This window comes from Bos taurus, chromosome 10, assembly GCF_002263795.3.
Source record: "Bos taurus isolate L1 Dominette 01449 registration number 42190680 breed Hereford chromosome 10, ARS-UCD2.0, whole genome shotgun sequence".
NCBI lineage: Eukaryota > Metazoa > Chordata > Mammalia > Artiodactyla > Bovidae > Bos > Bos taurus.
In genome coordinates this window covers 70,551,112-70,578,227 of record NC_037337.1, presented here as the reverse complement: position 1 = coordinate 70,578,227, position 27,116 = coordinate 70,551,112, and the positions used below count along the sequence as shown (strand labels likewise).

The 27,116-nt window shown below is 36.3% G+C and overlaps 1 protein-coding gene and 1 long non-coding RNA gene across 2 annotated transcripts; one reads left to right on the top strand and one right to left on the bottom strand.

Annotated features, from left to right (window-relative positions):
* Positions 1–1,883: 1,883 nt before the first annotated feature.
* On the bottom strand, positions 1,884–27,116 carry PSMA3 (proteasome 20S subunit alpha 3). Its single transcript, NM_001034235.1, has 11 exons — positions 27,028–27,116; positions 24,322–24,404; positions 15,981–16,104; positions 13,164–13,265; positions 13,015–13,088; positions 11,612–11,684; positions 10,139–10,204; positions 7,250–7,296; positions 5,132–5,199; positions 2,416–2,480; positions 1,884–2,023 (listed from the first exon to the last, which is right to left on the bottom strand). The coding sequence occupies exons 1-11, from the start codon at positions 27,046–27,048 to the stop codon at positions 1,979–1,981; spliced, it is 768 nt and encodes a 255-aa protein (NP_001029407.1). The 5' UTR covers positions 27,049–27,116; the 3' UTR covers positions 1,884–1,978.
* Positions 7,920–12,725, top strand: LOC132346388 (uncharacterized). The gene is made up of 2 exons (XR_009496224.1): positions 7,920–8,186; positions 12,384–12,725. It is a non-coding gene; the product is annotated as an uncharacterized lncRNA (long non-coding RNA).

The following is a 27,116-nucleotide window of genomic DNA, read 5'->3' as shown; positions in this document are numbered from 1 at the left end:
AGATGGTGCTGTGACTGATCGAACATCTTGCAAGTGGTTTGCAAAGTTTCATACTGGAGATTTCTCACGGGATGATGCTCCCACTTAAACTAGCTAAAATTTGATGAAAAGTGTCTGTAATTAATCAATAGAAAAAGCATAGTCTTCCGTCAGGATAATACAAGACTGAATGTTTGATGACCAGGCAAAAACTGTCTTAGCTTGGCTGGTAAGTTGATTCATTTTCCATATTCTCCAGATAGTAAGCCTTCAGATTTATATTTAGTTTGGTCTTTAAAAAATTATCTTAATGGAAAAAATTTCAATTCCCTGGAAGACTGTAAAAGGCAAGTGAACAGTTCTTTGCTCAAAAAGATAAAAAGTTTTCGTAAGCTGGAATTAAAAAGTTGCCTAAAAAATGTCAGAAGATAGTGGAATAAAACAGTGACTACATTCTTCAATAAAGTTCTTGGTGAAAATGAAAAAATGTGTCTTTTTTTTTTTTTAAACTTAAAAATTGAAGGACCTTTCTGGCCAATCCAGTATTTGTAATCTGTAAACCAAAACTGTATTCTTTAAAACGGTTTTTTTTTTTTTTTTTTTTTGATACCAGTATCGAGATTCCTGAAAATAAATTAGTAACCTTGTGAAAGCAAAATGTACCTGCCATTTTTTTCTCTCCCCAAGACTGGTTATACCTCAGTTACAAAGTGCCCATGCAGTTGTACCTAGATTATTTATTAATCCTCTGTATAGTATATATAGCTAGATACATGTGCTTGGTTTTAGATTTATCTGATTATGTTTTGAGGTGGCTTAACTGCTCAAATTTAAATTTCATTAGAACCACTGAGTGAACTCCTGGAGTTGGTGGTGGACAGGGAGGCCTGGCGTGCTGTGATTCATGGGGTCGCAAAGAGTTGGACATGACTGAGTGACTGAACTGAACTGATCTGATTGGCTGTTCCAGTGTGAATTTAAGAACAGATGTACTCACAGTATGATGAAAATAGAAGATACATGTGCCATTCATACTTGGAAGTAGGAAGTATAGAATGGTCAGACACTGGCTTAGGTTATTAAGCTTATTACCCAATTTAATGTTCTTTAGGTGTTTCTCCAAGGCCACTGGGGTCATTCTCAGTTAAATACATGAGTTGTAAAATGTAGCAGATAATTTTACATAAAAGCAGCCATGATAATGAGAATTGGTTTTCAGTTGTTTGTATGGTAGTTAACTATTCTCACATGATTTGCTGTTTGAACTATACAAATGCTCAAAGTCCAGCAACACCCTACTGCTAAACTCTGACCTCAGGAAAGTATGACAGTTGAATGGAGTGATACTGGCATGAGGCCAATTAGGGTGTATGTATACCTAGGATACTTGGCCTGAGTTCAGATTGTTCCTCCTACAAGTGCTACTGTTCCTTGAAGGCAACAAAACTGATTATTCCACTCAATAACAGCTTGTTTACAAAGCACTTACATATGCATTCTATTTTTAAGCATAAAATACGGCTTTTTAAGTTTGAACTTACAGATCAAGAAATTTTTTAAGTGACAGAATAGGGACTTTGTGAATCCTTAAATCCACTCCTCAAAATAAAAATAAAATTCTAAAGGTTAACAGTGGCTGTTAACCAACAATTACGTCACTAAACACAAAAAGAGCAGTGGCATCAATTACCTATGAAGCTGGTAGATGCAAAACATGACAGTCCAGCAGGATATGATACAGATGAGCGATGGGGTTTTAAATTAATCTGATTCCAAAGCCTCTGTCTACAGTATTTTAACTAAGGAATTTTACAACAGGCATAAAGCTACATCTTAATGCTGAATAAACAAGTGCTCAATTACCCCCACCAGTTTTGTCAGGCAAATATTAACCAAACTTGAATCGTTATAAGACAAAAATTTAATGAAAATTGGTAAGTAATAATCCAAGGGGCTAAATAGTTACATGGGACTGTATTAGAAATTTAATATACAAATGTTACATGTTATCATCATCTGATTCATCTTCTTCCTTCAAAGATTCCTGGTAAGAGAAAAACAGTGTTTAAAATCAATTTTTAGCACTGCTATAACAACCTGAATCTAAGTGCCTGTCATTCAAAATTCTTTATAAGTAAACTGGAACGCTGGTTTAGAATGTTAGATTTTACTTGAATGTCGTAAGTACATCCTGCTCTATCAATGACAATATTCTTGATAGGATACACACAGTGTGAAAGCATTAAATGTTCTCAAAAAACCTTGCCATTTTCACATGCACAAAAAAGTTTTTTTGGAACCAGGGCAACTTTATCCCCATTGAGGATAACCTAGAAAGTTTCTTTTAGTTCAGCTCAACTCAGAAGTGTTATTTAATACAATTCAACATATTTCCATGATGCTTTTACCTTGAGCTGTTTTCATGCTATGGCTTACCTTGGCATATTTCTCTGCCTCTTCCCTTACATCTTTAGGAACTATTTCATGTCTTCCATTAGTTACTGTAAATTAAGCCATATATTTAAATGAATTAAAAATGAGAATCACTGTGATTTGAAAAGACTAAACAATCTAGCCAATCCATAGGTAATACCAGGTTCTTTGACCTCATCTTTTTCCTTCCCCTACATAAGCACTTAAAATAAAGAAATTATGCTATGGTTTTTCCAGAAGTCGTGCCGATGTTACAGGTGGACCATAAAGAAGGCTGAGTGCCAAAGAACTGATGATGCTTTTGAATTGTGCTGGAGAAGACTCTTGAGAGTCCTTTGGACTGCAAGGAAATCAAACCATTCAATCCTAAAGGAAGTCAACCCTGAATATTCATTGGAAGGACTGATGCTAAAGCCAAAGCTCCAATACTCTGGCTATCTGATGTGAAGAGCCAACGACATGGAAAAGACCTAATGCTAGGAAAGGTTGAAAGCAAAATGAAAAGAGGGCAGCAGAGGATGAAATGGTTACACAGCATCACTAACTCAATGGACATGAATTTGAGCAAATTCTAGGAGACAGTGGAGAACAGAGGAGCCTAGTATACTGCAGTCCATGGGGTTGCAAAGATTCATGAGTTAGCGAATGAACAATTTATTCACAGCATGATTAGATTTTAAAATCTGTCCCCGAAGCCCTATGGTTGCCTTAATAGAAAAAGGTTACTTCCCAATAATACTGTATGCAATGGATGTTTCAAAGTAAACTACTCACAACTTTATATAGTCTCTTATTAAGCAGAATTTTTCCATCAGTACCTCCTAAATTTATTCTAGCTTTGTTTGTATTAGAAAAGGCAGTCAGAACACATTGTGGCCAATACTGCAATTGAATGAATGCTTATTTCATAATCCAGCAATTCCACTCTTAACATATATTTCTAAAATGCTACTACGTATGCATGCCACAGTAGATGTAAAGGACATCCACAGCTGCATTATCCCTTTCCGTAAACACTGGAAAGGGCCCAGTTGTCTACTGAAATTCAAGACAGTGCTTACCTTTGTGGAGAAGGTAAGGGTTGTTGACTTAATAGAGGCCTAAGGGTTAGGCAATTTAAATCCTAAAATATAATGCTATGAAAGTGCTGCACTCAATATGTCAGCAAATTTGGAAAACTCAGCAGTGGCCATAGGACTGGAAAAGGTCAGTTTTCATTCCAATCCCAAAGAAAGGCAATGCCAAAGAATGCTCAAACTACCACACAATTGCACTCATTTCACATGCTAGTAAAACTAATGCTCAAAATTCTCCAAGCCAGGCTTCAGCAATACGTGAACTGTGAACTTCCAGATAGCTGGTTTTAGAAAAGGCAGAAGAACCAGAAATCAAATGGCCAACATCCGCTGGATCATCAAAAAAGAGAGTTCCAGAAAAACATCTATTGACTTTATTGACTATGCCAAAGCCTTTGACTGTGTGGATCACAATAAACTGCAGAAAATTCTGAAAAGAGATGGGAATACCAGACCACCTGACCTGCCTCTTGAGAAACCTGTATGCAGGTCAGGAAGCAACAGTCAGAACTGGACATGGAACAATAGACTGGTTCCAAATTGGGAAAAGAGTACATCAAGGCTGTATATTGTCACCCTGCTTATTTAACTTATATGCATGAGAAACGCTAGGCTGGAAAAAGTACAAGCTGGAATCAAGAATGCCCGGAGAAATATCAGTAACCTCAGATATGCAGATGACACCACCCTCTGGCTGAAAGGGAATAACTAAAGAGCCTCTTGATGAAAGTGAAAGAGGAGAGTGAACAAGTTGGCTTAAAGCTCAACATTCAGAAAACTAAGATCATGGCATCTGGTCCCATCACTTCATGGCAAATAGATGGGGAAACAGTGGCTGAATTATTTTGGGGGGTTTCAAAATCACTGCAGATGGTGATTGCAGCCACAAAATTAACAGACACTTGCTCCTTGGAAGAGAAGTTATGACCAACCTAGACAGCATATTAAAAAGCAGAGACATTACTTTGCCAACAAAGGTCCATCTAGTCAAGGCTATGGTTTTTCCAGTAGTCATGTATGGATGTGAGAGTGGACTATAAAGAAAGCTGAGCGCCGAAGAATTGATGCTTTTGAACTGTGGTGTTGGAGAAGACTCTTGAGAGTCCCTTGGACTACACGGAGATTCAACCAGTCCATCCTAAAGGAGATCAGTCCTGGGTGTTCATTGGAAGGACTGATGTTGAGGCTGAAACTCCAATACTTTGGCCACCTGATGCGAAGAGCTGACTCATTTGAAAAGACCCTGATGTTGGGAAAGATTGAGGGCAGGAGAAGAAGGGGACGACAGAGGATCAGATGGTTGGATGGCATCACTGACACAACGGACATGTGTTTGGGTGGACTCCAGGAGTTGGTGAGGGACAGGGAGGCCTGGTGTGCTGTGGTTCATGGGGTCGCAAAGAGTCAGACACGACTGAAGTTACTGAACTGAAAACTGAAGGGTAATTTGGCAGGCTGGTCTACTTGTTGACCAAATTAGAGTTTACACTAATGTATCCATGCTGTTTGTTGTTTGTGTACTTTTCTATGGGTACAGGCTATTACTAATTCTTTTTTAAGATTGAAAAAAAAATGGCACTTATAGTAAATTAGGCTTGGTACAGATGACTCTGAGAGCAAATAAGTACAGAGTAATCACTTACTTTCACCAACCCAGCTGAGCTCTAGTTCAAAAGCTTTATCCTTAACTTCATCGTGTACTATGTAAATTCTAGAAAAGAAAGAAGAAATTAACATCTGGCCATCTACAAACATAGTTCATGCACCCACTCAGCAAATCAACACCCCTTCCTAATATAAGGATTTATACAATTATACGCATAGTATAGTCTATATTATGAAAATTAACTAGGACTGATAAAAAATTAAACACTACAAAGGATTCACTATACCTTACACCTTTATACAACCCAAGCTGTTTACTTTGATACATTCTTTCAGAGACAGAACTAAGATGTCTCATAAGGAAGATTCAAATGGGAGAAAGGTATTATCTGTGCCTTTCCAGGATATTCAGTATTTTCCATTCATTAACTGATTTTTAAACAAAAACTAATTTATTAGTTTACAATTAGTCTTCATTCTGCATTTTCTTGGCAGGAATATTTTTAAACCCCTTTACTATTCTGGATGTCCCTAAACCTGGCCTTTAAACAGTACAAGACAAACTGCAGCAAACCAGGAAGCAGTGTCACACAATATTAAAAGTAGAAGTAAAAACAAGGCTTCCCTCGTGACTCAGTGGTAAAAAATCTGCCTGCCAATGCAGCAGATGGGTTTCATCCCTGATCCCAGAAGATCCCACTTGCTGCAGAGCAACTATACTATGGGCCCCAACTACTGAACCTGTGCTCTTAAGAGCCTGGGAGTTGCAACTGCTGAAGCTACCAGGCCACAATGAGGAGCCTTTGCACAAGGAGAGAAAAGCCTGAGCAGCAATGAAGACCCAGCACAGCCAAAAATAAAATTATTTTTAAAAAGTAAAAGTAAAAACAAGTATTAGCAAAGCTTTTTTTTAATTTTATATTTTACCATCTCCCACAACAAAGTAGCAAAAGTAATTTGGAGGATATTCCTAAAGCCTTGCTATAACAGCTGTAACATAAGAAAGCATCTTAAACTTTCCAGAACTAAAAGATGCATAGTACTTCATTTTATTAAATGATGAAAGGATGGCTTTCCTACACAGAACAATATAAAAATAAAAGCTGTTATAACAACTGATACCCAGACAAGTTCTCAATGAAGGAAAAAAACTTGCACAATTCAATGATTATTTACTTTTTATTAGTTCTATTATATGTTAGTTGCCAGTGTCCTCTAGGTTGTCGTTATTAATAAATGACAATCACAGAATGGAATGGATTCCCCTTCACAAGAAAGGGCAAGGGTCTCATGGTAAAAGGCAGTGGGGAAGGAGGGTGTCAGTAGCAGGAGTGATAGATTGGTATAAAATTATAAAATACTTGTGATTTTAATATTTTGTTACAACTATCAGTACGGAGATTAAGAGTATCATTCAAATAATAGGTTTATCATCAGATGATAGACCATCCTGGACATTTTTTCCCCTTGCATGTATTATTAGATGTAAAACCTGCTGACTCGACCATGATGACGTAGTTCTAATGTGGAACAGAGGTGTTATGAATTCTCTGGAATATTACATTTATTACTCTTTAACTCTGAAAAGCTGACTATAAAACCAGCATTTTATTAGATTTTTTGAAATACTAAATGCCTGCATTCTTTGATCTAAAAAAATAATGTATTTTGAAGCATGGTCACTGAGATTTTACTGGCATTGTTGTTGCTTACTACTACTGTTACACAGCTTTCTACCCTAGGTATCTGTAACATAAACTACTTCAGGCTTTCTTAAGCTATTTCTAGATGTTCTGAAATACTTCTCTATTCATCTTGTTATAAGAACTTCAGCTGTAGACCTTAAAGTTGTAAGCTAAGGTTAATATTATTGGGACTTGTGAGATTTAAGAAGTCGGGAGCTAGCAAGAAGTCTAGAGGTTCACCATATCCTCCAAATCTTGAATTCTGTCAATGGAACAGGAGTATATTTTATCAAAAGCTATTTTTTCCCATCCTATTCACTGTCACTTAAAATGAAGCCTCTCAGAATGTTGGATTCACCTTCTTAAAATTAATGCAATAACTAATTTACAAACAAAACAGCCTCTTAGGATTAATGTATAAGGTAAGGTCAAGTAAAATATTTGTCAGTACTAATGAAAATTGCAACTTACATCTTTGCAACTTCTTTAACAACATCACGGCAGGTCATTTCTTTCATCTACAGAAAATAAAATATATATTCATTATGTTATGAGTCAAAGGAAGAACACTTTCCACTTGTGTAACTTTTCAGATTCTTTTTGCAACTTTTATCAGTAACCTATGCTCTTGAGATAAGATTCTTAAACATAAAACCAAGGAAAATAACCTGAAATTCAAAAAGACCAGAACCTAAGTTTTTTATTGTTTAATGTTTTTTAATGATTATTCAAAAAAAGCCTTGGGCACCAATAATTTTGTGAAATATATTAAAGTTTATAAAAATCTAGACTCCTTTATGAATTTATTCACAGGCAGACCCTGACACTTAAAAGATTACCAAGAAATGTTTTTTTTCTTTATAGTGAATTCAGGATAATAAAAAGCAAACAAACCACAAATACTTCTGCTGCTGCTGCTAAGTCACTTCAGTCGTGTCCGACTCTTTGACCCCATAGGTGGCAGCCCACCAGGCTCTGCTGTCCCTGGGATTCTCCAGGCAAGAACACTGGAGTGGGTGGCCATTTCCTTCTCCAGTGCAGAAAAGTGAAAGTGAAGTTGCTCAGTCGTGTCCGAGCCTCAGCGACCCCATGGACTGCAGCCTTCCAAGCTCCTCCGTCCATGGGATTTTCCAGGCAAGAGTATTGGAGTGGGGTGCCATTGCCTTCTCCCAAATACTTCTATATGCTAGAGAAATAGGAATAAATTATCCCTCATGAAACTGTTCAAGACAAAACTGCAAAATGTGAGGGAAAGCTCTGAAGAACCAAGATCTGAGTGGAGTCTTAGAACACAGATTTATCTGATTTGATTATAAGGAAGATGAATTAACTGCAAAAGTGAACATATGGAAATCAAGGCAGAAAAACAGCCTTTAGATGCCTGGCAGAAAAGTCTGTTATACTAAAGGTACTGCAAGTAACCAGTGCAGAAATTTTTTTAAGTATATGTGTTTCTGAACACATTTGACAAAATTTTTTAAAATGCGCAAACCTGGTGTTCATATTCTGAATATGTGGAGGATGGAAAATAGTGAAAAAATAATGAACAGTCATACAGCAATCCAAACTTGAGGTAGTTTAACTACTGCATCTCTAAATTGGGCTCATTAATATTTTATTTTTTGTGTTTTTTTAATATTTACAAATCTTGATGCCCCAGCTGATAGAAGTAGGAAAAATACTGGAAAGCAACAACTGTTCAATCTAGACAGAGATGTTTATTTTATGGTATTTTTTCTGATTGAATTTCTGATTAAATTTTTTCATGGCAAATTGGGGGTGAAGAAAAGGAAAATACCGATATTCATATTTTTACCCTTACAAGTTAAGTTCTATATTTAGTAGATTAATTGTAACATACAAAGGTAAACTTAAACTTGAAGCGATACATCTTAAATGTCAAATACATTTTTACATATGTTGGTAAAATTTACTTTATAAAATTATGTTCTTGGTAAACAGAACACAAGTAGAAAAGCAGACCAGAGTAATGATTGAGAGCAGGGGCTGGCAAACTCTGTTAAAGGGCCAAGCAGTAAATATTTTAGACTTTCATCATAGGGATAAGGTTTTCGGTCTCCATTCCAACTACTAAACTCCACTGTTGTACTAGAGCAAAAGCAGCCAGCGACTGAATATGGCTATGTTCCAATAAAACTGTAAAAAGCATCGCAACTAGGGATTATCATACAAAGTCAAGTCAGAAAGAGAAAAACAAGTATGTGGAATCTAATATATGACACAAATGAACTTAATTATGAAACAAAACCAGACTCTCAGACAACAGAGTTGTAGCTGCAAAGGAGAAGGGAGAAGGGAACTAGTGGAGGGATGGAGCAGGACGTTGGGGTTAGCAGATGTAAGCTATTACATATATAGAATGGATAAACAAGGTCCTACTGTATAGCACAATGAACTACACTCAATATCCTATAAGCCCCTAGTAGAAAGAATATATGACAGAAAAGACCACTAGTCTAAGAGTTACAAGGTCTTGGATTGTTTGTAAGCAATAGTCTATGACTCTAGCCAGTGTGTTTTAACCGAGGGTTGGACTTGGGCTAAGTGATCTCTAAGGTCCTTTTGTCAATTTTATCAATCCTAAAATACCAAACATAAATTAGGTCTTGGTGTTAAATTCTAAGCACTAAAAGCCTAGCATTAAAAAAGCTGAATAAGTGAATTAGTTGAGCAAGGTTCCAGTATAGCATTAACATTAAATGTACAAGAAGATTTTGTCACTGTAATTTACCAAAATACTGCTAAATCATATGCCTGTCTTTTAAGGAAGTTTCTGATAAGCAATGAAGAGTTGGTGGGTACTATTTCAATGTCAAGTTGATCAATTTATAGCTAAAAGGAAAGCCAGCAAATTTTTAAGAAACTTTTTCCACACTAATAGACGTTGGGAACAAAGGAAAGAGAAGCAAAGGAGCGCAGACTTTAATGTGTAAGACTTCAGACAAAAGCTGTTTTCTAGTTGAAAGAAATGATACAGTAAAAGACCAAAGTTCTGAACCTAAGGGGCATAGAGTTCGGTGAATGGGTCTCAAGGATTTTGTGAAATTATATGAATTTTTTTTTTTTTTTTAAGATTAGACAGCCATAAAAATCATAAAAGGACCCATGACACAACTCTAAAGATAATATGCTGCCAGCTTTCCTGCTCAACTAATCTAGTAGCTTCAGAAAGCTTGACTCAAAATGGCAGACCACACTTGGACTAAAAGCTTTAGTCTGTGGTGATGAAACTTAACCACATGAGAATAATGGTATAGCAGAATCACATGAGAATAACAGTATAGCAGAATCACTTGAGAATAATGGTATAGCAGAATTTTAAACAATAAAAATTATTACCTGAAGCTTTTCAATTTCTGTCTTTGCAGCCTGCCTTGCTTTGCCAATGGCACAGCCCCAATAACCCTATTTAAAAAGAACACACACCAAAAAAAAAAAGTATTATTAAATATACTATCATAAGTTATTAATGACTACTGTTTCTATTTAAAGATTAATAAAAGGATGCTAAATGACATTCAAAAGCACATATGGAGAAATACAGTAAAAAGACATTTACTAAAATGAATAACAAGGGACTCAAAAAGTTTAAAATATCAAACTTAAGTATAAAATAACCTGGATTATTTTCAAGAAATATCCCAAGGAAAAATTATATCATTTTACACACACACACAGAGACCATGAGCTAGAGGTATATCTGAGGCTGGAAATAGAAAAGAAATTAGCTTTATGAACTGAAATGACTTTTGAGAGAAAGAAATCATTCCTAAGAGTTAAGTACTCTAAGCCTTCTTAATGTATATATACACGTTTTTTGGCAGCACCAGTGCAGCTTGTGGAATTTTCAGTTTCCCAACCAGCAGGCAGTGAGAGCATCGAGTCCTAACCATGGACCACCAGGGAATTCTCTAATTTATATTGTAAAGGTTTTTTTTTTAATTAAGTATGCCCATTCATACTTGTATAACTATATTCGTATATAATGACAAAACCTAAAGAGCCTTAATTTTGTTAATGAGTATAAAAACCATTAAAATCTCAGAAGACACTTTAAGAAAAGATTATTAGAGAAAGATCCAAGAAATCCCACTTAAAATCCTTTGTACTGGGGAATTCCCTGGCAGTTCAACAGTTAGGACACAGGCTTTCACTGTCATGGACCTGGGTTAGATCCCTGGTTGAACCCTGTTCGGGAAACTTAGATCCCACAAGCCATGTGGTGCAACCAGAAAAACAAAACAAAAACCCAAAACAGCATCAAAAAACCCAAAAGACTTAAAAAGGGAGGGCATTATATTCCTTTTAAAGACACTGCTAATATTTATGGTAATAAAATAGCACATATTCAAAATTTTATGTTGACTATGCAGTTTCTGCATGGCAACCCACTCCAGTATTCCTGTCTGGAGAATCCCAGGGACAGAGGAGCCTGGCAGGCTACAGTCCTTGGGGTCACAAGAGTTGGACATGACTCAGTGACCAAACCATGCAGTTTCTACAGTAGCATATTAAAAGCCACAAATCTGGGACTTCTCTGGTGGTCTAGTGGTTAAGAATGCACACTCCTAACACACAGGGCACAAGTTCAATCCCTAGTCAGTTCACTAAGATCCCTCATGCCATGTGGCACAGTCCAAAAAAAGGTCACAAATCTTTGCTCTGTCTCATACCCATAAGGTTCTTGTTATTAATGTTAAATAAGAAAATGTTAAATGAATATTAAAGAAACATCATATAATCTGAATATATGATTTAAGTGAGAGACCATTAAACTGGAATAGAATTTCAGAAGATTCAAAATTAACTCACATATGAAACACCCGATGGGTCAATCATGTAGAGCTGTGCACCGTCATTCACACTGTAAGACCCTAACATGAAACTGCACAAAAGTAATACTTTTAAACCGTGGTTCTTAATACCAGAAAAGTATTAAAAAGTACAGTGATAAAAATGCAATTTTCTTTCTAAGATAAACATTGACTAATACCCATATAACTGACAGTAAGCACTTTGATAATATAGTTTGGATAAAAACTAGTATATACTTGAAAACGTTCAAAATTCATGTGCCTTGGTTTAGTATTAAACTTTCTAATCAACCTTTCCTGCGAGGATAGCACTGCAGGGAAAGGAGTACTGATAGACAGACATAACATGAGGGCCCAAGAGCTAAAGGCATAAACATGAAAAAGCCAAGGGAACAAAATTCTTGCTATGAACACACTGAAGCTACCTCAAACTCTTGTTCCACCCTTCATTCTTTCTTGGCTATTCCCGAATATTCCTCCAATTACTTTTCTGCAGTAACCCAAATTGATTCAATGCATTTTTTATGTACAACAAAATTAAAATTAGGGTACTGAACAATCATATGAATTACTGATTTTTTTGAAATTATAAATAGAAACCAGCCTCATCTTATATTACTACTTCATGGGCAGAATACCATAACAACCAATTCCCATTAAGAGCATTTTACCTGTTGCTTACAGAAGATAAGACAGAAACTAATGAAAAAACTGAGATGTCAGTACAGTTGACTACGTAATAACAACAAATGAACTCTATTTAAAATCAGTTTGCAGGGCTTCCCTGGTGGCTCAGTGGTGAAGAGTCTGCCTACCAGTGCAGGAGACACAGGTTCGATCCCTATCTGGGAACATCTCACATACTGCAGATGAGCCCGTGACCACAACTATGGACCCTGTGCTCTAGAGCCCAGGATCCACAACTGCGGAAGGCCATGCACCGTACAGCCTGTGCTCAACAAGAGAAGCCACCACAGTGAGAAGCCCACGCACCACAACTAGAGAGTAGCCCCTGCTCTCCACAACTAGAGAAAAGCCTGCACAGCAACAAAGACCCAAAAATAAAAATTTTTTTAAATTTTTAATAAAATCAGTTTGCAACTTCCTGAAAATGTCTGGATCTAATTTCAGAGATTCCTCCCCCAAGTTTTATTAATAAATAATTGACATGCATCACTACATTAAGGTATACAGCATAAAGGTTTAATTTATATACACTGTGAAATGCAATGATTACCACAGGTTTAGGTAATATCCATCATCTCACATAGATACAATAAAAAAAGTTCAACTACTTCTTGATGAAAGTTCATTTCTTAAGGGTATAAAAGGCTAATAAGATGCTGGGAAAACAGATAACTGTAGTACAGATATTACTGAATATCTCACTAAATTTCATACCTGCAGCCAAAAGGTCTAACAGCACTGTAGAGTGTATACGCGTGTACATACATGGCCACTCTATCTGCAAGATGCTGTGGGGGTAAAACAGAAGAGTTTATTAAGACTCTTCTCTTGCTGTTCCAGAGGCTCAACTGTTATCAACTTACTTTTAGTGGAATGTTATATCCAAAGTTAGATCTAAAGTTGGAAGCCTCTTCTCTTGCAATGTCTGCTAAAGAACGAGCGTCTGCCAACAAACCTGCTACTGCCTGGAAAAAAAAAAAGTACCAATTAACATTCCTATCACAAATGAAGGAAAAGTATGTGACTATGATAGGCTTACTTGATATTTTTAACAAGCATCATCATTAGAATAAATTAGTTTGGCTTAAAGGTCTTTGCAAGAATCAGACACAACTTCGTGACTAAACCACCATCTTTGCAAGGCATTCTGGAATTTCGATGCTTGAGTATGGGATAACAATTTGGAAATTTCCTAACTGTGACTTCATTCTTTTGTCAAATGACCACATTAAAAAAAATTCCATGTCTCCCTAATTCCCACTTCATTATAAAGACTAAAAGAACCACAAAGAAGAAAAAAACCATGGGTTTTGGTTAGAACTGGTTTTTAATTTAAAGCCATTCTATGTTTAAAAAGTTATTAAAAGTTTTTATTTAAAAGGCATAACCTCAAACCTCCTTTCTATTTCAGTGTACTAATAAATTGTAATGCCAAAGCAAAACATGACAAACCACAAATCTAGTGGCTTAGAACTGCAATTACCAAACCACACACTGAGATATCCCAGGGAACTACAGTAAACTCAGAGTTGGGGGTGTTTTAAGTTTTGGGGGAAACACATATTGAAGTAGTTCAGTTTCAACATCAGATCATTCCACATTCCCTTCAATGCCATCGGGTCACTGAGAAGCTGGGGCTGCCGTGATAGAAAATAAGCACTGTGCAAAAATCATTGTGAAACAGGAAGCAGGGTGGGGTGGGGCATAGCATCGAATCCAATTCCAAACTTTAAGAAACTGCAGAGTACACATTAGTAGTTGTAGTTGTTTGAAAATAAAAACATTTTTATCTTCCTGTCATATGGTGAGGTTTTGTTTTTATAGCTACTAAGTTGTTAGAACATAACTAGTTATTTAGACCTACATATATAATACACAGAACCACTGGGCATTTCTTTTGGTCTAGGGAAGCCATGAAAACAGAAATGTTGGAACAGTTACAAGTACTGGAAACCACTGACATAAGATTTTCAGAATAAATGTTATCAAAAATTTTAACAGCCTTTTCTTCTACTGCTACCTAGTAATAGTAATGATTATGAAAATCCTTAATCCATTATTGATCCACTCATAACATGCTAAGCATTTTACATAATTACACATGAGGACAGGCACTATTACCACCATAGTTTTGCAGGTGAGGAAACTGGAGTTTAGAGTAACCCAGGTAGTAATTTTCATGATTTAAATAATCTTCCATTGCTTTGGATAAAACTCACTGTGAAGTTTAATAATCTGTCAAATTACTTGAAGATGACAATCGTGGAGACAGACTATCAATCCTTCTTTTTTTCTCCAACCTTCTTCAATGTCTAATGTTTTGCCAATTTCCAGTTGCAAGGAATGCCATCAGTTTTTAATAACAAATGGGACAAATTTGAAAATACTAGGAAAATCTTTCCACCACTGAACTACCTACAAGCATATATGATTTTTTTTTACTAAGTAAAAGAAAGCAGAATTCACTAATTCCCTTCTATCAGTTAGGTTACAATCTGGCCAAGTTTCAGGAAAACATACCAGTTTCATTGGTAGTAATAAATTTGTTCAGGAGGGAAAACAGATTCAGAAAAATAACTGAAGGAAAAAAAATGTATCTGTAGCTTTGTAGATTACTGGTTATATTTTGCTAGTCCTTTCTGTGTTGTGTGTAACACATCTTATTTACAAATACTAATAACAAAGCTACCAATACTTCAGCAGAATGAGTGGATCCTACAGAATCTCACCCTGAAGAATGGGCTCTAGAGTAACACACAGACCATGGAGACCCAAGTATGAATCCCAGCACATTTCGTTACCAGCTGAGTGTTTCTTCATCTGTAAAAATGGGATTAATATTACTTTCACTGGTTTGTCAAGATTACATGAGATAATTGATGTAAAGAACTTCTGGCATAGTACCTAGCACACAGAATATGTATTCCCTTTTCTTCCTTGACTTTTCAGAAAGCAGGGTTAAAATCACTTTTCTCTTTTTTCTGGACTGTTATACTTACTGAATAAAGTCTGATATTTATATAGGATGACTTCAGTATACCTCAGTAATCTTATTTATGCCATACCAGCTGCATGAAATAAATATAGTGATGCTTATGAAGCTACTAAAAAGGATGTGCTCACTTTTCCTTTCGTCAGACATCCTTTCCTGATACTCCACCTTACTATAAAGGTATTTTCTTTCTGATAACATCTTCAGTTTGACAGTTATCCCCAGAAAGGATACAAAAAACTAAAGACTTATTGCCTCTCAAGCATGTGCCTTGATTGGCGATCTATGCTGCCAAGATTTTTTACCCAAGCTTCTCACTCCTCTCCCCTCCTCATTTTCTTCAACTTGGTTTTTCGTATGTATCTCCAACTGGATTATAAGAATTCTACCAGTATTCTTCCTGGAAAATTCCATGGGCAAAGGAGCATGGTGGGCTACAGTCCATGGAGTCACAAAGAGCTGGACATGACTGAGCAAGTGAGCATGTATGCACGCACCTTTCTTTTAGACAGTGAACTGTTCACAAACCAGTCTTTCTGATTATTTCTATGGCTGCTCTCTGATCTGTTTTTGCCTCAATGCTAAAGTAATAAATAGGTTCTTATAATTAAATTTTTATATATTCCAGTTAATTACATCACAAGAAACTGGACAAGGCAAAAAGGAACATTTTTAAATGTGACCTTACCATTCCAACATGTCGATCAACATTAAAAAGTCGTTTGTTGGAACCTTCTTCATAAAGTTTAGACAGGACTAATTTTTCTACCCCAAAGACAACGCCGTCTTTACATCTGATTCCAATAGCTGTACTGAAACAAGTAGAAAAAAATCAATTTTTTAAACTGAAAATAAAAGAAACTTTGTAAACTCAAGTTAAAAAAACAAAAAACAGGCAAATCTGTTTCTTAGAATATATCAAGTTTTTAAAGCAAATACATTTGAAAACTAGAAAGGGCAAACATCCTAAAGTGTGATGAATTAGATCCATACAAATAATCATGTGACCAAAACAAAAACAATTTCGTATCATGACATGGAAAGATAATACACAAATGAAAAAAGATGCTAACAAAATGCGTAACTAGTGGCACAGTATCTAGCATATGCTGGCTCTCTTATGACAAATGCTGACTAGTCATGTCCATTAAAAATGATACATAACATGCATATAAATGATAGGCTACATACAAAATAAAAAGTTAACAGTTTCTAATCTGGGTGGGAATATTATAATTATTTTCCCTCCTTTTGCTTTTTCTGCATTAACAATGTGTTGCTTACAGTAAGTGTAAAAGAATAAACATTCTGTTCAACTGTTTAAAACAAAATTGATCAAAAAAACAAGTAAAATGTGGAGAAATTATATACCGCCATTTCAAGAAAAAACAATTACTTTAACTCTAATAATTCTTTTAACAAAGAGAATTCTATCAGAAACAACCAGAAAAATGAATTGAGCCACATGCACAAATTTTATAAAGAATTTCAGACACTCCTTCCCCCACACTTCAGGTACCTTTTCAAGTTTAAATTCCTTGGTCCAAATTTCCTAACTCCCAAGAATCTGCAAAGCCCATCTAGCTAATTCAATTTCATATTATAAATTCTGTGCTCTACTGAATTCAACCTCATTGTCGTCCCTCAAACACCATTTTTGCTTTCCAGTCTTTATTGAAGTTATCCTGGGCATCAGAATACACTTCCTCCTCACCACAGCACATTTAAATAAATTTCCACAAACTTTCACAAGTTTACTTGAATAGTCTCAGACAGCCTTTCCCAGTTATTACAATTTCTCATCTTCCTCATTTTTCAGAATCTAAAATGTCCCTTTCCCTAAATCAAAAGTTCTCAAAGTGTCGTCTGTCAGGTCAAAATTATTTTTATAAAAATACAGAAACATCATTTGACTTTCTCCATTGTGTGGATGTTTGCACCAATGCTACTGGCTGACAATAAACGGTAGCAGTAAATACCACTCATTGTATTCTTTATTGCTATGCTCAGTTTTGTTTTTTTAACATTTTTAGTTAAGAATGTCCCTGATAAAGTTGTAGTTAATTTTATTAGACATTAATCCTTAAGTATCTTTTTATTATCCTAACAAAAAGCAAGTTAGCCATAGTTCTGCTGCTGCACATCAAAATATGATGGTTGCCTACAGGAAAAAGCACTGATAAACTGCTTTCAGGTGTGAAGTTTTTCATGGAACATCTGTTTTTACCATCAAAGAATAATAACTATGGTTATTTCCACTTAGGTATGTGGCAGACTCTTCTCTAAAATGAACAAAACAAGCCTGTCACTTCAAGGAAAACAAAAGAGAGTATTTTCTTGCCAGTGATAAAATCTGAGTTTTCAAACACAAACTGGGGTTTTGGAAAACATATTGGTGGTGATATTACAAAATGTGATGTTTCTAACAGTTTATAATGAAATATGTCTACTTTGGAAGGTTTGTTATAACTCAGTGAACCAGTATTTTCCAAATGACCAACATACAATGTTACAAATCATGCACGGATAAAACATGCAAAGTACAAGACAGTGCAATAGACTTTAATAATAGTACAAACGGTTCATTATTATGTTTTCAGACTCCACACTGCAACTAACCTTTACGAAACTAAAATCTGTCCAGTATGGTACAGTATAAATAAACAACATGCATAAGGTTATTAAATGACTCCTCTCTTTTCCAACCACGTATGTATATGAAGCCTGATTTGATGTTGCACAAACTTCAACAAAAGTTACAATGTACTGAAGCAGCAGCAACTATGAGACTCTGCCTTTTATTAAGATTCAATTAATCACTGAGATTTTCAAGAATGTAAAACAACGCAATTCTTCTCACCACACTTTTTTTCCATGCTTTGGAAAAGTAATTTTCATTAAAAATGTTATTGTTACTTAAGTATTTTAATAAATGTTAATGTAATTATTTGTTAACATGCAATTTTATCACTGTTATTTAAATAAATTTAGAAGTATTTTTTATTTTTTGGTTTTAATTTCAAATACAGTAAATACTGATGAACCAATAACCGGCATAAATAAATGCTCTTTGGGGTGAGCATTATGGTAAATACTTATAGAACCTAAGAGCCTACTTAATTAAATATTCATCAAGGTTCTAATGATTTTTTTTCAAGTATAAGGATGTCCTAAGACCACAATTTTGTGTACATTTTTGTTCTAAACAATCTAGCCTCACAATTATGTTGCACAATCTTCCTTTCATATCTTGTCCCCTCAATGAGGATAAACCGAAAAATTATAATTTAACTCCTTTTTTTCTTTTGCATATTACCTTCTAGGGGCATCCTTTTATAAAATAGTTATGATCATCATATATAGGTTTTTTTAAATAGTGTTTTAAGTATCCTTTTATATGTTCTTAATTATTTGTTTTGGTAGTTCCTGTCCCTAAAAAAACAGATACTCAAAAATATTTAACTTTTAAATCCCCAAGATTGAATTTCTTTCTTTGAAAGAACTGATCTCTAGGACTTCCTGGTGGTCAAGTGGTTAAGACTTCCCACTTACACTTCAGGGCACACAGGTTTGATTCCTGGTTGGGGAACTAAGATCTCGCATGCTGTACAGATGCAGCCAAAAAATAATAATAAATAATGAAAATAAAGATAAAAATAAACAAATGGGTCCTAATGAAGCTTAAAAGCTTTTACACAGCAAAGGAAACCATAAACAAGATGAAAAGACAACTCTCAGAATGGGAGAAAATAATCTGCAAAGGAAGCAATGACAACGAATTAATCTCGAAACTATACAAACACTCATGCAGCTCAATATCAAAAAACAAACAACCCAACCAAAAAATGGGCATAAGACCTAAATAGAAATTTCTCCAAAGGAGACATAAAGATGGCCAACACACACATGAAAAAATGTTCATCATTAGTTATTAAATAAATGCAAATCAAAACTACAATGACATATCACCTCACACCAGTCAGAATGGCCATCAACAAAAATTCCACAAAGAGTAAATGCTGGAGAAGGTGTGGAGAAAAGGGAACCCTCTTACACTGTTGATAGGACTGTAAACTGGTATAGCCACTAAGAAGAAGAGTATAGAGGTGCCTTAAAAGCTAAAAATGTAACTACCACATGACTAAGCAATCCCACTCCTGGGATATACCTAAAGAAAATCATAACTCAAAAAGATACACGCACTCCAATGTTCACGGCAGCACTATTTACAATAGAAAGGACATGGAAGTAACCTAAATGTCCATCAACAGAGGAATGGAAAAAGAAAATGTGGTACATACATACATACAATGGAATATCACTTAGCCATAAATAGGAATGAAATTGTACCATGTGCAGACACATAGATGGATCTAGAGATTGTCACACAGAGTGAAGTCAGAAAGAGAAAAATAAGTTATCATATATTAATGCATACATATAATGTTTTCTAGTGAAAGCTGCTGCTGCTGCTGCTGCTAAGTCGCTTCAATCGTGTCCGACTCTGTGCGACCCCATAGACGGCAGCCCACCAGGCTCCCCCGTCCCTGGGATTCTCCAGGCAAGAACACTGGAGTGGGTTGCCATTTCCTTCTCCAATGCATGAAAGTGAAAAAATAAAGTGAAGTCGCTCAGTCGTGTCTGACTCCTAGCAACTCCATGGACTGCAGCCCACCAGGCCCCTCCGTCCATGAAAAGCTAGAAAAATAGTATAGATGAATTTACCTGCAAAGCAAAAATAGGGACACAAATATGGAGTACAAATAAATGGATATCAAGGGGGGAAAGGGGGAAATGTGGTGGATTAGGATTTACATATGTACGCTACTAAGAACCAACAGAGTTTCAGAAAAACATCTATTTCTGCTTTATTGACTACGCCAAAGCCTTTGACTGTGTGGATCACAATAAACTGGAAGATTCTGAAAGAGATGGGAATACCCGACCACCTGACCTGACCTGCCTCTTGAGAAACCTGTATGCAGGTCAAGAAGCAACAGTTAGAACTGGACATGGAACAATAGACTGGTTCCAGGAAAGGAGTACATCAAGGCTGTATGTTGTCACCCTGCTTATTTAACTTATATGCAGAGTACATCATGAGATATGCCAGGCTGGAGGAAGCACAAGCTGGAATCAAGACTGCAGGGAGAAATATCAATAACCTCAGATATGGAGATGACACCACCCTTATGGCAGAAAGTGAAGAAGAACTAAAGAGCCCCTTGATGAAAGTGAAAGAGGAGAGTGAAAAAGTTGGCTTAAAGCTCAACATTCAGAAAACTAAGATCATGGCATCTGGTCCCACCACTTCATGGCAAATAGATGGGGCAACAGTGGAAACAGTGTCAGGCTTTATTATTCTGGGCTCCAAAATCACTGCAGATGGTGACTGCAGCCATGAAATTAAAAAACGCTTACTCCTTGAACGGAAAGTTATGACCAACCTAGACAGCATATTAAAAAGCAGAGACATTACTTTGCCAACAAAGGTCCGTCTAAGTCAAGGCTATGGTTTTTCCAGTAGTCATGTATGGATGTGAAAGTTGGATTATAAAGAGCTGAGCGCTGGAGAATTGATGCTTTTGAACTGTGGTGTTGGAGAAGACTCTTGAAAGTCCCTTGGACTGCAAGGAGATCCAACTAGTCCATTCTAAAGGAAATCAGTCTTGGGTGTTCATTGGAAGGTCAGATGTTGAAGCTGAAACTCCAATATTTTGGCCACCTGATGCGAAGAGCTGACTCATTTGAAAAGACCCTGATATTGGGAAAGACTGAAGGCAGAAGGGGACGACAGTGAATGACATGGTTGGATGGCATCACCGACTCAATGGACACAAGTATGGGTGGACTCTGGACTTGGTGATGGACAAGGTGGCCTGGCGTGCTGTGGTTCATGGGGTCGCAAAGAGTCAGACACGACTGAGCGACTGAACTGAACTGAAGAATAAAATAGATAACTAATGAGAACAAATTGTCTGTGGCGGATTCATTTTGATCTTTGGCAAAACTAATACAATATTGTAAAGTTTAAAAATAAAATAAAATTAAAAAAAAAAAAAAAGAACAAATTGTACAGCCCAAAAAACTCTACTCAGGGCTCTGTGATGACCTAATTAGGAAGGAAATCCAAAGAAGAGAGGATATATGTATACATGTGGCTGATTCACTTTGCAGTATAGCAGAAACCAACACAACATTGTAAAGCCACTAAACTACACTCCAACTAAATAGCAAAAATAATGATTAACTAAAAAATAATTTATCTCCTTTCAATTCAGGTATAGAATCTTACTTAAAATTATTTGGTTAAATGTTTTCATCAGTCTATATGTTTCACTCTTAAGAAGATTCACATCTTATTTTTCTATTTTCCACTTAGGGAACGGCTACCCAGTCTAGTATTTGGCCTGGAGAATTCCATGGACAGTATAGTCCGTTGGGTTGCAAAGAGTTGGACACAACTGAGCAACTTTCACATTCACTTTTTAAAGTTCACAAAACACTTAAAAATTTTCCAATTTCATTTTTCTGGTAAGGCATGGGAAGCAGTTAGATTAGATGTCCACACCCCAGTTTTACAGACAAAAAAGTGACACTCAGGGGACTGAATACTGGAACCTTATATATTATTACCATTTGGCAGCAGTTAGCAGGAAAATTCACATCTTCTGATCCTCATCCAATATTCTATCATACCAGGTGACATATGTCCCTTTAAAAAAGGAACTTTCCAAGTAGTTTTTCTTTATGTAAAAAAATATTCATTTTTAATGTTTCCAGTTTTTAAAATTATATTTAAGTTTGCTTAAATGAAACTGTTCACATGACCTTCCCAAAATTAAATATAACTGTTTAAAGTCATATTTAGAAATAATTTATAGAAAACAAATTGCTAAAATACACAGATCTCACAGCCTAATCTCAGTTTTCTCAGTTACAGATGGTTTCAAAATGTATCTCCAGTTCTTCTTAGTCAAGACATCTCCCACCAGTTTTTTTACACCAATGAAAATGCAAAGACACAAAGGAGGAAAAGAAAAACAATAAACTTCCTCAATCTTTCTCCAACTCATTGGCCAAAGAGCCTATCTTCTTTCATCAACAGGGGAAAAAATGTCAACTTTTCTTGAATTTGACTCTCTTTTGAACTCTTTCAGGCCTTGTACACAATGACAAATACAGTTCAACCTAAAATTCTTAACAGCCTCACTTCTACTGTATTATCAGATACTAACAGTTTGTAAGTACTTCTATCTATAAAAATACAACATTTAAACACAAAATCAACTAGCTTCACTAACAAATCCCATAAGAAGACTCAAAATGTATTTTTGTTCAAAAATTTTAAAATACTATTTCATAAATCATTAGAAATCTATACATCTTCTTTCTACCACCAAGAAAATGGCACACAAAAAAAGAACATCTATTTATTCAGTATCTACTGAGGGGTATGAGGCTTCCCAGGTGGTACTAGTGGTAAAGAATTGCCTGCCAATGCAGGAGATCTAAGAGACTCGAGTTCAATCCCTGGGTCAGGAAGATCCCCCTGGAGAACAGCATGGCCACCCACTCCAGTATTCTTGCCTGGAAAATCCCATGGACGGAGGAGCCTGGCGGGCTACAGTCCATAGGATCACAAAGAATCGGACACGACTGAAGCAACTCAGTATGCACACACAGAGGGCTATGCGCCAGCACATGCAAAGACCAGTTACTATCTATAACCTCATGAAAATTCCATAATTGAATATTGAAGGTATTAGTAGAAAGTGAGAAAACTACATCTACACATGGGCTTTTCTAATATTCTCAAAACATTTTCCTACTATGCAACTTTTCATTACATTCAAAACACTGAGCTCAAGCATCAACAGAGCTTATTTAGTAGCCCTAAAAAAAATTTTTCAAGAGATCTGAATGACATGAAAGAAAATTTTTTAAATCTTTTATCTCATACCAAAGCTGCTTTATATTCAAAAGTACAACGATTACTTATATATATATTATATAGATACATGTATAACTCAATCACTGTGCTATACACTTGAAACTACATTATAAATCAACTATACTTCAATAAAAAAATTAAGAATGAAACCTGTCTTGGCAGACTATTCAATTAGAAGTGATTTTTTAAAATGACCACTAGAAGTGATTTTTTAAAATGATCATATAATTGATTATAAAAATTGTTCAATATAAGACTCAGAATTTGTCAACAAGCCAGTAATTCAACTAAGATATTATAGTGGTCATTTTAGTGAATTACTCTAAACAAAAAAGACAGATTGTGGAGAAAAAAATGGTAGGTAACCCACTGCAATATTCTTGTCTGGGAAACCCCATGGACAGAGGAGCCTGGTGGGTTACAGCCCCTGGGGTTGCAAAGAGTAGGACACGACTGAGAGACTAACACTAACACTTTCACACTCAGGGTGGATTTTCTAGCTCCAAGTCACCCTTTAAGGAACTGCTTCATTTTGTACGCTTTGTGTAAAAATAAAGATTACTGTTTAAGACCAAAAAAAAAAAAAGAGTGAAGGAAGTAATCCAGCAGGAAAATATCTTGGTGGTCCTACACCTTTTGCAGTATGGCAGCAGAAGAGAAAAATAAAAAATATCCCTGCTGAGATGATCATGTGACCAACTGCACAGGGCACTGAAAACACAAGGAAATAAAAGACAATAAAGTTACAAACCTATTGGCCAAGGAAACCAACGATATAAGTCAAGAATCTGAAAAAGGGAAAAGGGGCTAGCAAAGATGTTGATGAATTTGGCTTTATACACTTGAGACATGGTAGAATAAGTGTGTAATTCTGGAGTCAACTGGAAATATAGTCACATGGAAAGAGCTGGCCTAAAGAGAAATCTGGAAATGACTAATAAATTGAGATTATTTGGGGGCATGTATTATTTGTGCCAAAGTAACATAACAAAGCCTAATTACCAAAAACAAAGAGAAGGAGACATTTAATATCTGGCTAAAACACACTAATTTCAAGTAAAACATTGTTTCTTACCTACTATTTTCCACAGCCTTCATAGCATATTCAACTTGAAAAACTCTTCCATCCGGAGAGAATGTTGAAGCTGACAGATCATACTACAAGAAAAATGCAATAACAAGCTTAGAAGGATGCACCTTTGGCAGTAATAACAATTTTTTCCTAAATGGCTTACACATCAGAAATGTGTGTTCAATCTCAGTGAAGATTTTGCTTTGAAGAGAAAGGGAAAGCATGTCAGAGCAGGAACAGCAGCTAAGAGAAAGTTACACACTTTAGATTTCTGCTATTGACAAGCAATGAACGAAGTCCTGGGTAAAGTCAGAACTTTTCCCACACAGAACATGGCTCATTTCTGAAAAAATTACCAAGGTAGAAACAACACTGGCTTCTCTTTAGCACCACAGCTTCTCATAGCTGTGGCAGTAATGAATTAAAGGAGCTTGGATACATCATTTAGCATTCAGATATTTAATAAGCATCTATTATATGTCAGGCACTATGAGAAAATACAAAGACTACTCATTCTTAAAGTCCTTCATTTTCAAATCAGACCTCAAACAGATCCAGGTGCTGGAGATAAAAGGTTCTACAACGAAAAATAAGACAAAGTGAACTTATGGTCTCAGGGAATACCACAGACTACCTGATCAGGGAAGGCATTGCTACGGAAATTATATTTATGTTATTTAAACTGAGCCAGATCTAAAAGACAAGTAACTACTCATTTAGAATATGGAGGAGTGTCCTGGCATCTGGTATAAAAGACCTCAGGGTAGAAATAAGAGGAGCAAAATTAAGAAAAAGGAAATAATGCCACTGAAATCTTGAGCACCACAAATGGTAAACAGAAGAGTAAACTATTTTAGAGGCATATAAGGGCCAAGTTATGCTAAGTCTTTTATTTTAGGCTGGAGTAGGAAGTTTAAATTTTATTCTAAATGCAATAGAAAGTCATTGGAGTTTGGGTGGGGTGAGGGGAAGAGGTTCTAATTTTTTTTCTTTTTAAATGCTGTTCATCTGGTAAATGAATTATAGAGAAAACAAAAGTGGAAGCAGAGATAGGGTATTCCAAACGGAGTGTCTTAGACCAGAGAGAAAGACATGGAAGGTGTTATCCTTTGAGGGCGCAAAAAAACCTTGCTAATGGATTGGCTTTAGGAGTACAGTAAAAAAGAACTCAGAAGTGCATCATAGATTTTTTTTTTCATTTAAGCGACTAAAATGGAACCATTCACTGAAATGTAAATTGTAGGAGATGCAAAATGGCAACGGAAGAAGAAAACCCAGAGATCTACTCTGGACGTGTCATTTGAAATGCCTATCAAACAAGTGGAGAGAAATGTCAAGACAGGTCTTCGCATCTGGAGTTCTTGGGACAAGACAGGTATTAAGTCTTCAATAGTGGTGCTTCCTGCTTCTCAGCTTGTTGGTCTGTTAAAGGAAGATCTTTAACTCTACCAGCTTAATACCAAAACATCTCACCTATTTATATTATCAAACGTTTTTAAAGGGTTTGTAGAACCTTTCAGAACACTATTAATCTAGGGTAATTGGTCTGTTGGTCTGCTAAACGAAGATCTTTACCACCGTAATACTCAAAATTTCTCACCTATTTATATTATCAAATATTTTTAAAAGGTTTGTAGAACCCTTCAGAACACTTTTATCTAGGGTAATATTAATGTAGTTGCAAAGTCAATTTGCTACAACATGCATTACTGAGCATCAACTAATTCAAAAACGGGATGACAACCTTAGTGTAAATTGCCTATTATCCAACTTGGAAAACCAGTATTTGGGCCTAATGGTGAGAATCAAAATCTTATGCACAATGGGAGTAGATGAACTGAGAAACCCATTACCCAATGCCTCCAGTGGAACCAATCAATAAATATTTCTAAACACTATGTTTTCTATATGGGGAAATACATAAAAGGAGCAAGCCGAAGATTGTATATATGCAGTACGTTTAACAAAGTAAAGTTAGTAGGCCGAACAAGTTAACAAATCTTACTCCAAAATCCGGGACAGTCTGTTCAAAGAAGCGGTTAAGTCCGTAGCTAATCATTTAAACGCTGACGGTACTGAGACCTCACACTGCTGTTATTTCTCTACAAGAAAAGCTGGGACAACGGAAAAATGGAAAAGATTCTTCAGATTCCGCTTTTTAGACTATTTTCCTTATCAGTTCTCAGAAGGTTCCAGGGACTCATAAAGAGAGGTCCATCGGTACCCTCGAAACTAAGGCAGAGAATCCCCGGGAGTCAGAAGCACCCCAGGAACTGCAAGGGGGGGGGGGGGAGAGGTTCTTGGAAAGCAGAGTCACAAACTTTGGACTCTCGAGCCGCCTTGCCTCAGTGGTGCTCAAGAGCTTAATTGTTGCCCAAGTCCTTCACAGCGCGTGCACACACACCATTTCAGGCCTCAAGAGTTTCCACTTTCGGTTTCCCTAAGTGGCTAAAGAAAGTGACTCAGCAACCTAAAGCGGCTCCAAATCTCACTGCTGCGCGGCCAAGCCCGTTACACCTGAGCTGAGAAGCGTCAAGTCACGGTCACCACAGGCGCGGGCCTAGACCTCCCGGCACCGCACAACTAGAAGCGGCCCACCTGCCCCCAGGCAGTCCTAGAGGACCCCGAGTCCGCGCACCCACCGCGGTCTGTCCGCGTTCCCTTCTACGCTAATCCTTAGACTATCACACAGAGAAATAAAGAACTTACCCCGGTGCCGATTGAGCTCATAGTGCTAAAATCACTGGGACTCTTACGGCTTCAGGCCTAAAGCGATCCCCCAGCACCACAGCAAGAAA

Coding starts and splice junctions, on each gene's coding strand:
- PSMA3 (NM_001034235.1), bottom strand. CDS start 27,048: ATGAGCTCAATCGGCACCGGG. Junction 13,266..15,980: donor TTGATCGACATGTTGGAATG/GTAAGGTCACAT, acceptor TTTTTTTTCCAG/GCAGTAGCAGGTTTGTTGGC. Junction 5,200..7,249: donor GTTAAAGAAGTTGCAAAGAT/GTAAGTTGCAAT, acceptor TTTCTTTTCTAG/AATTTACATAGTACACGATG.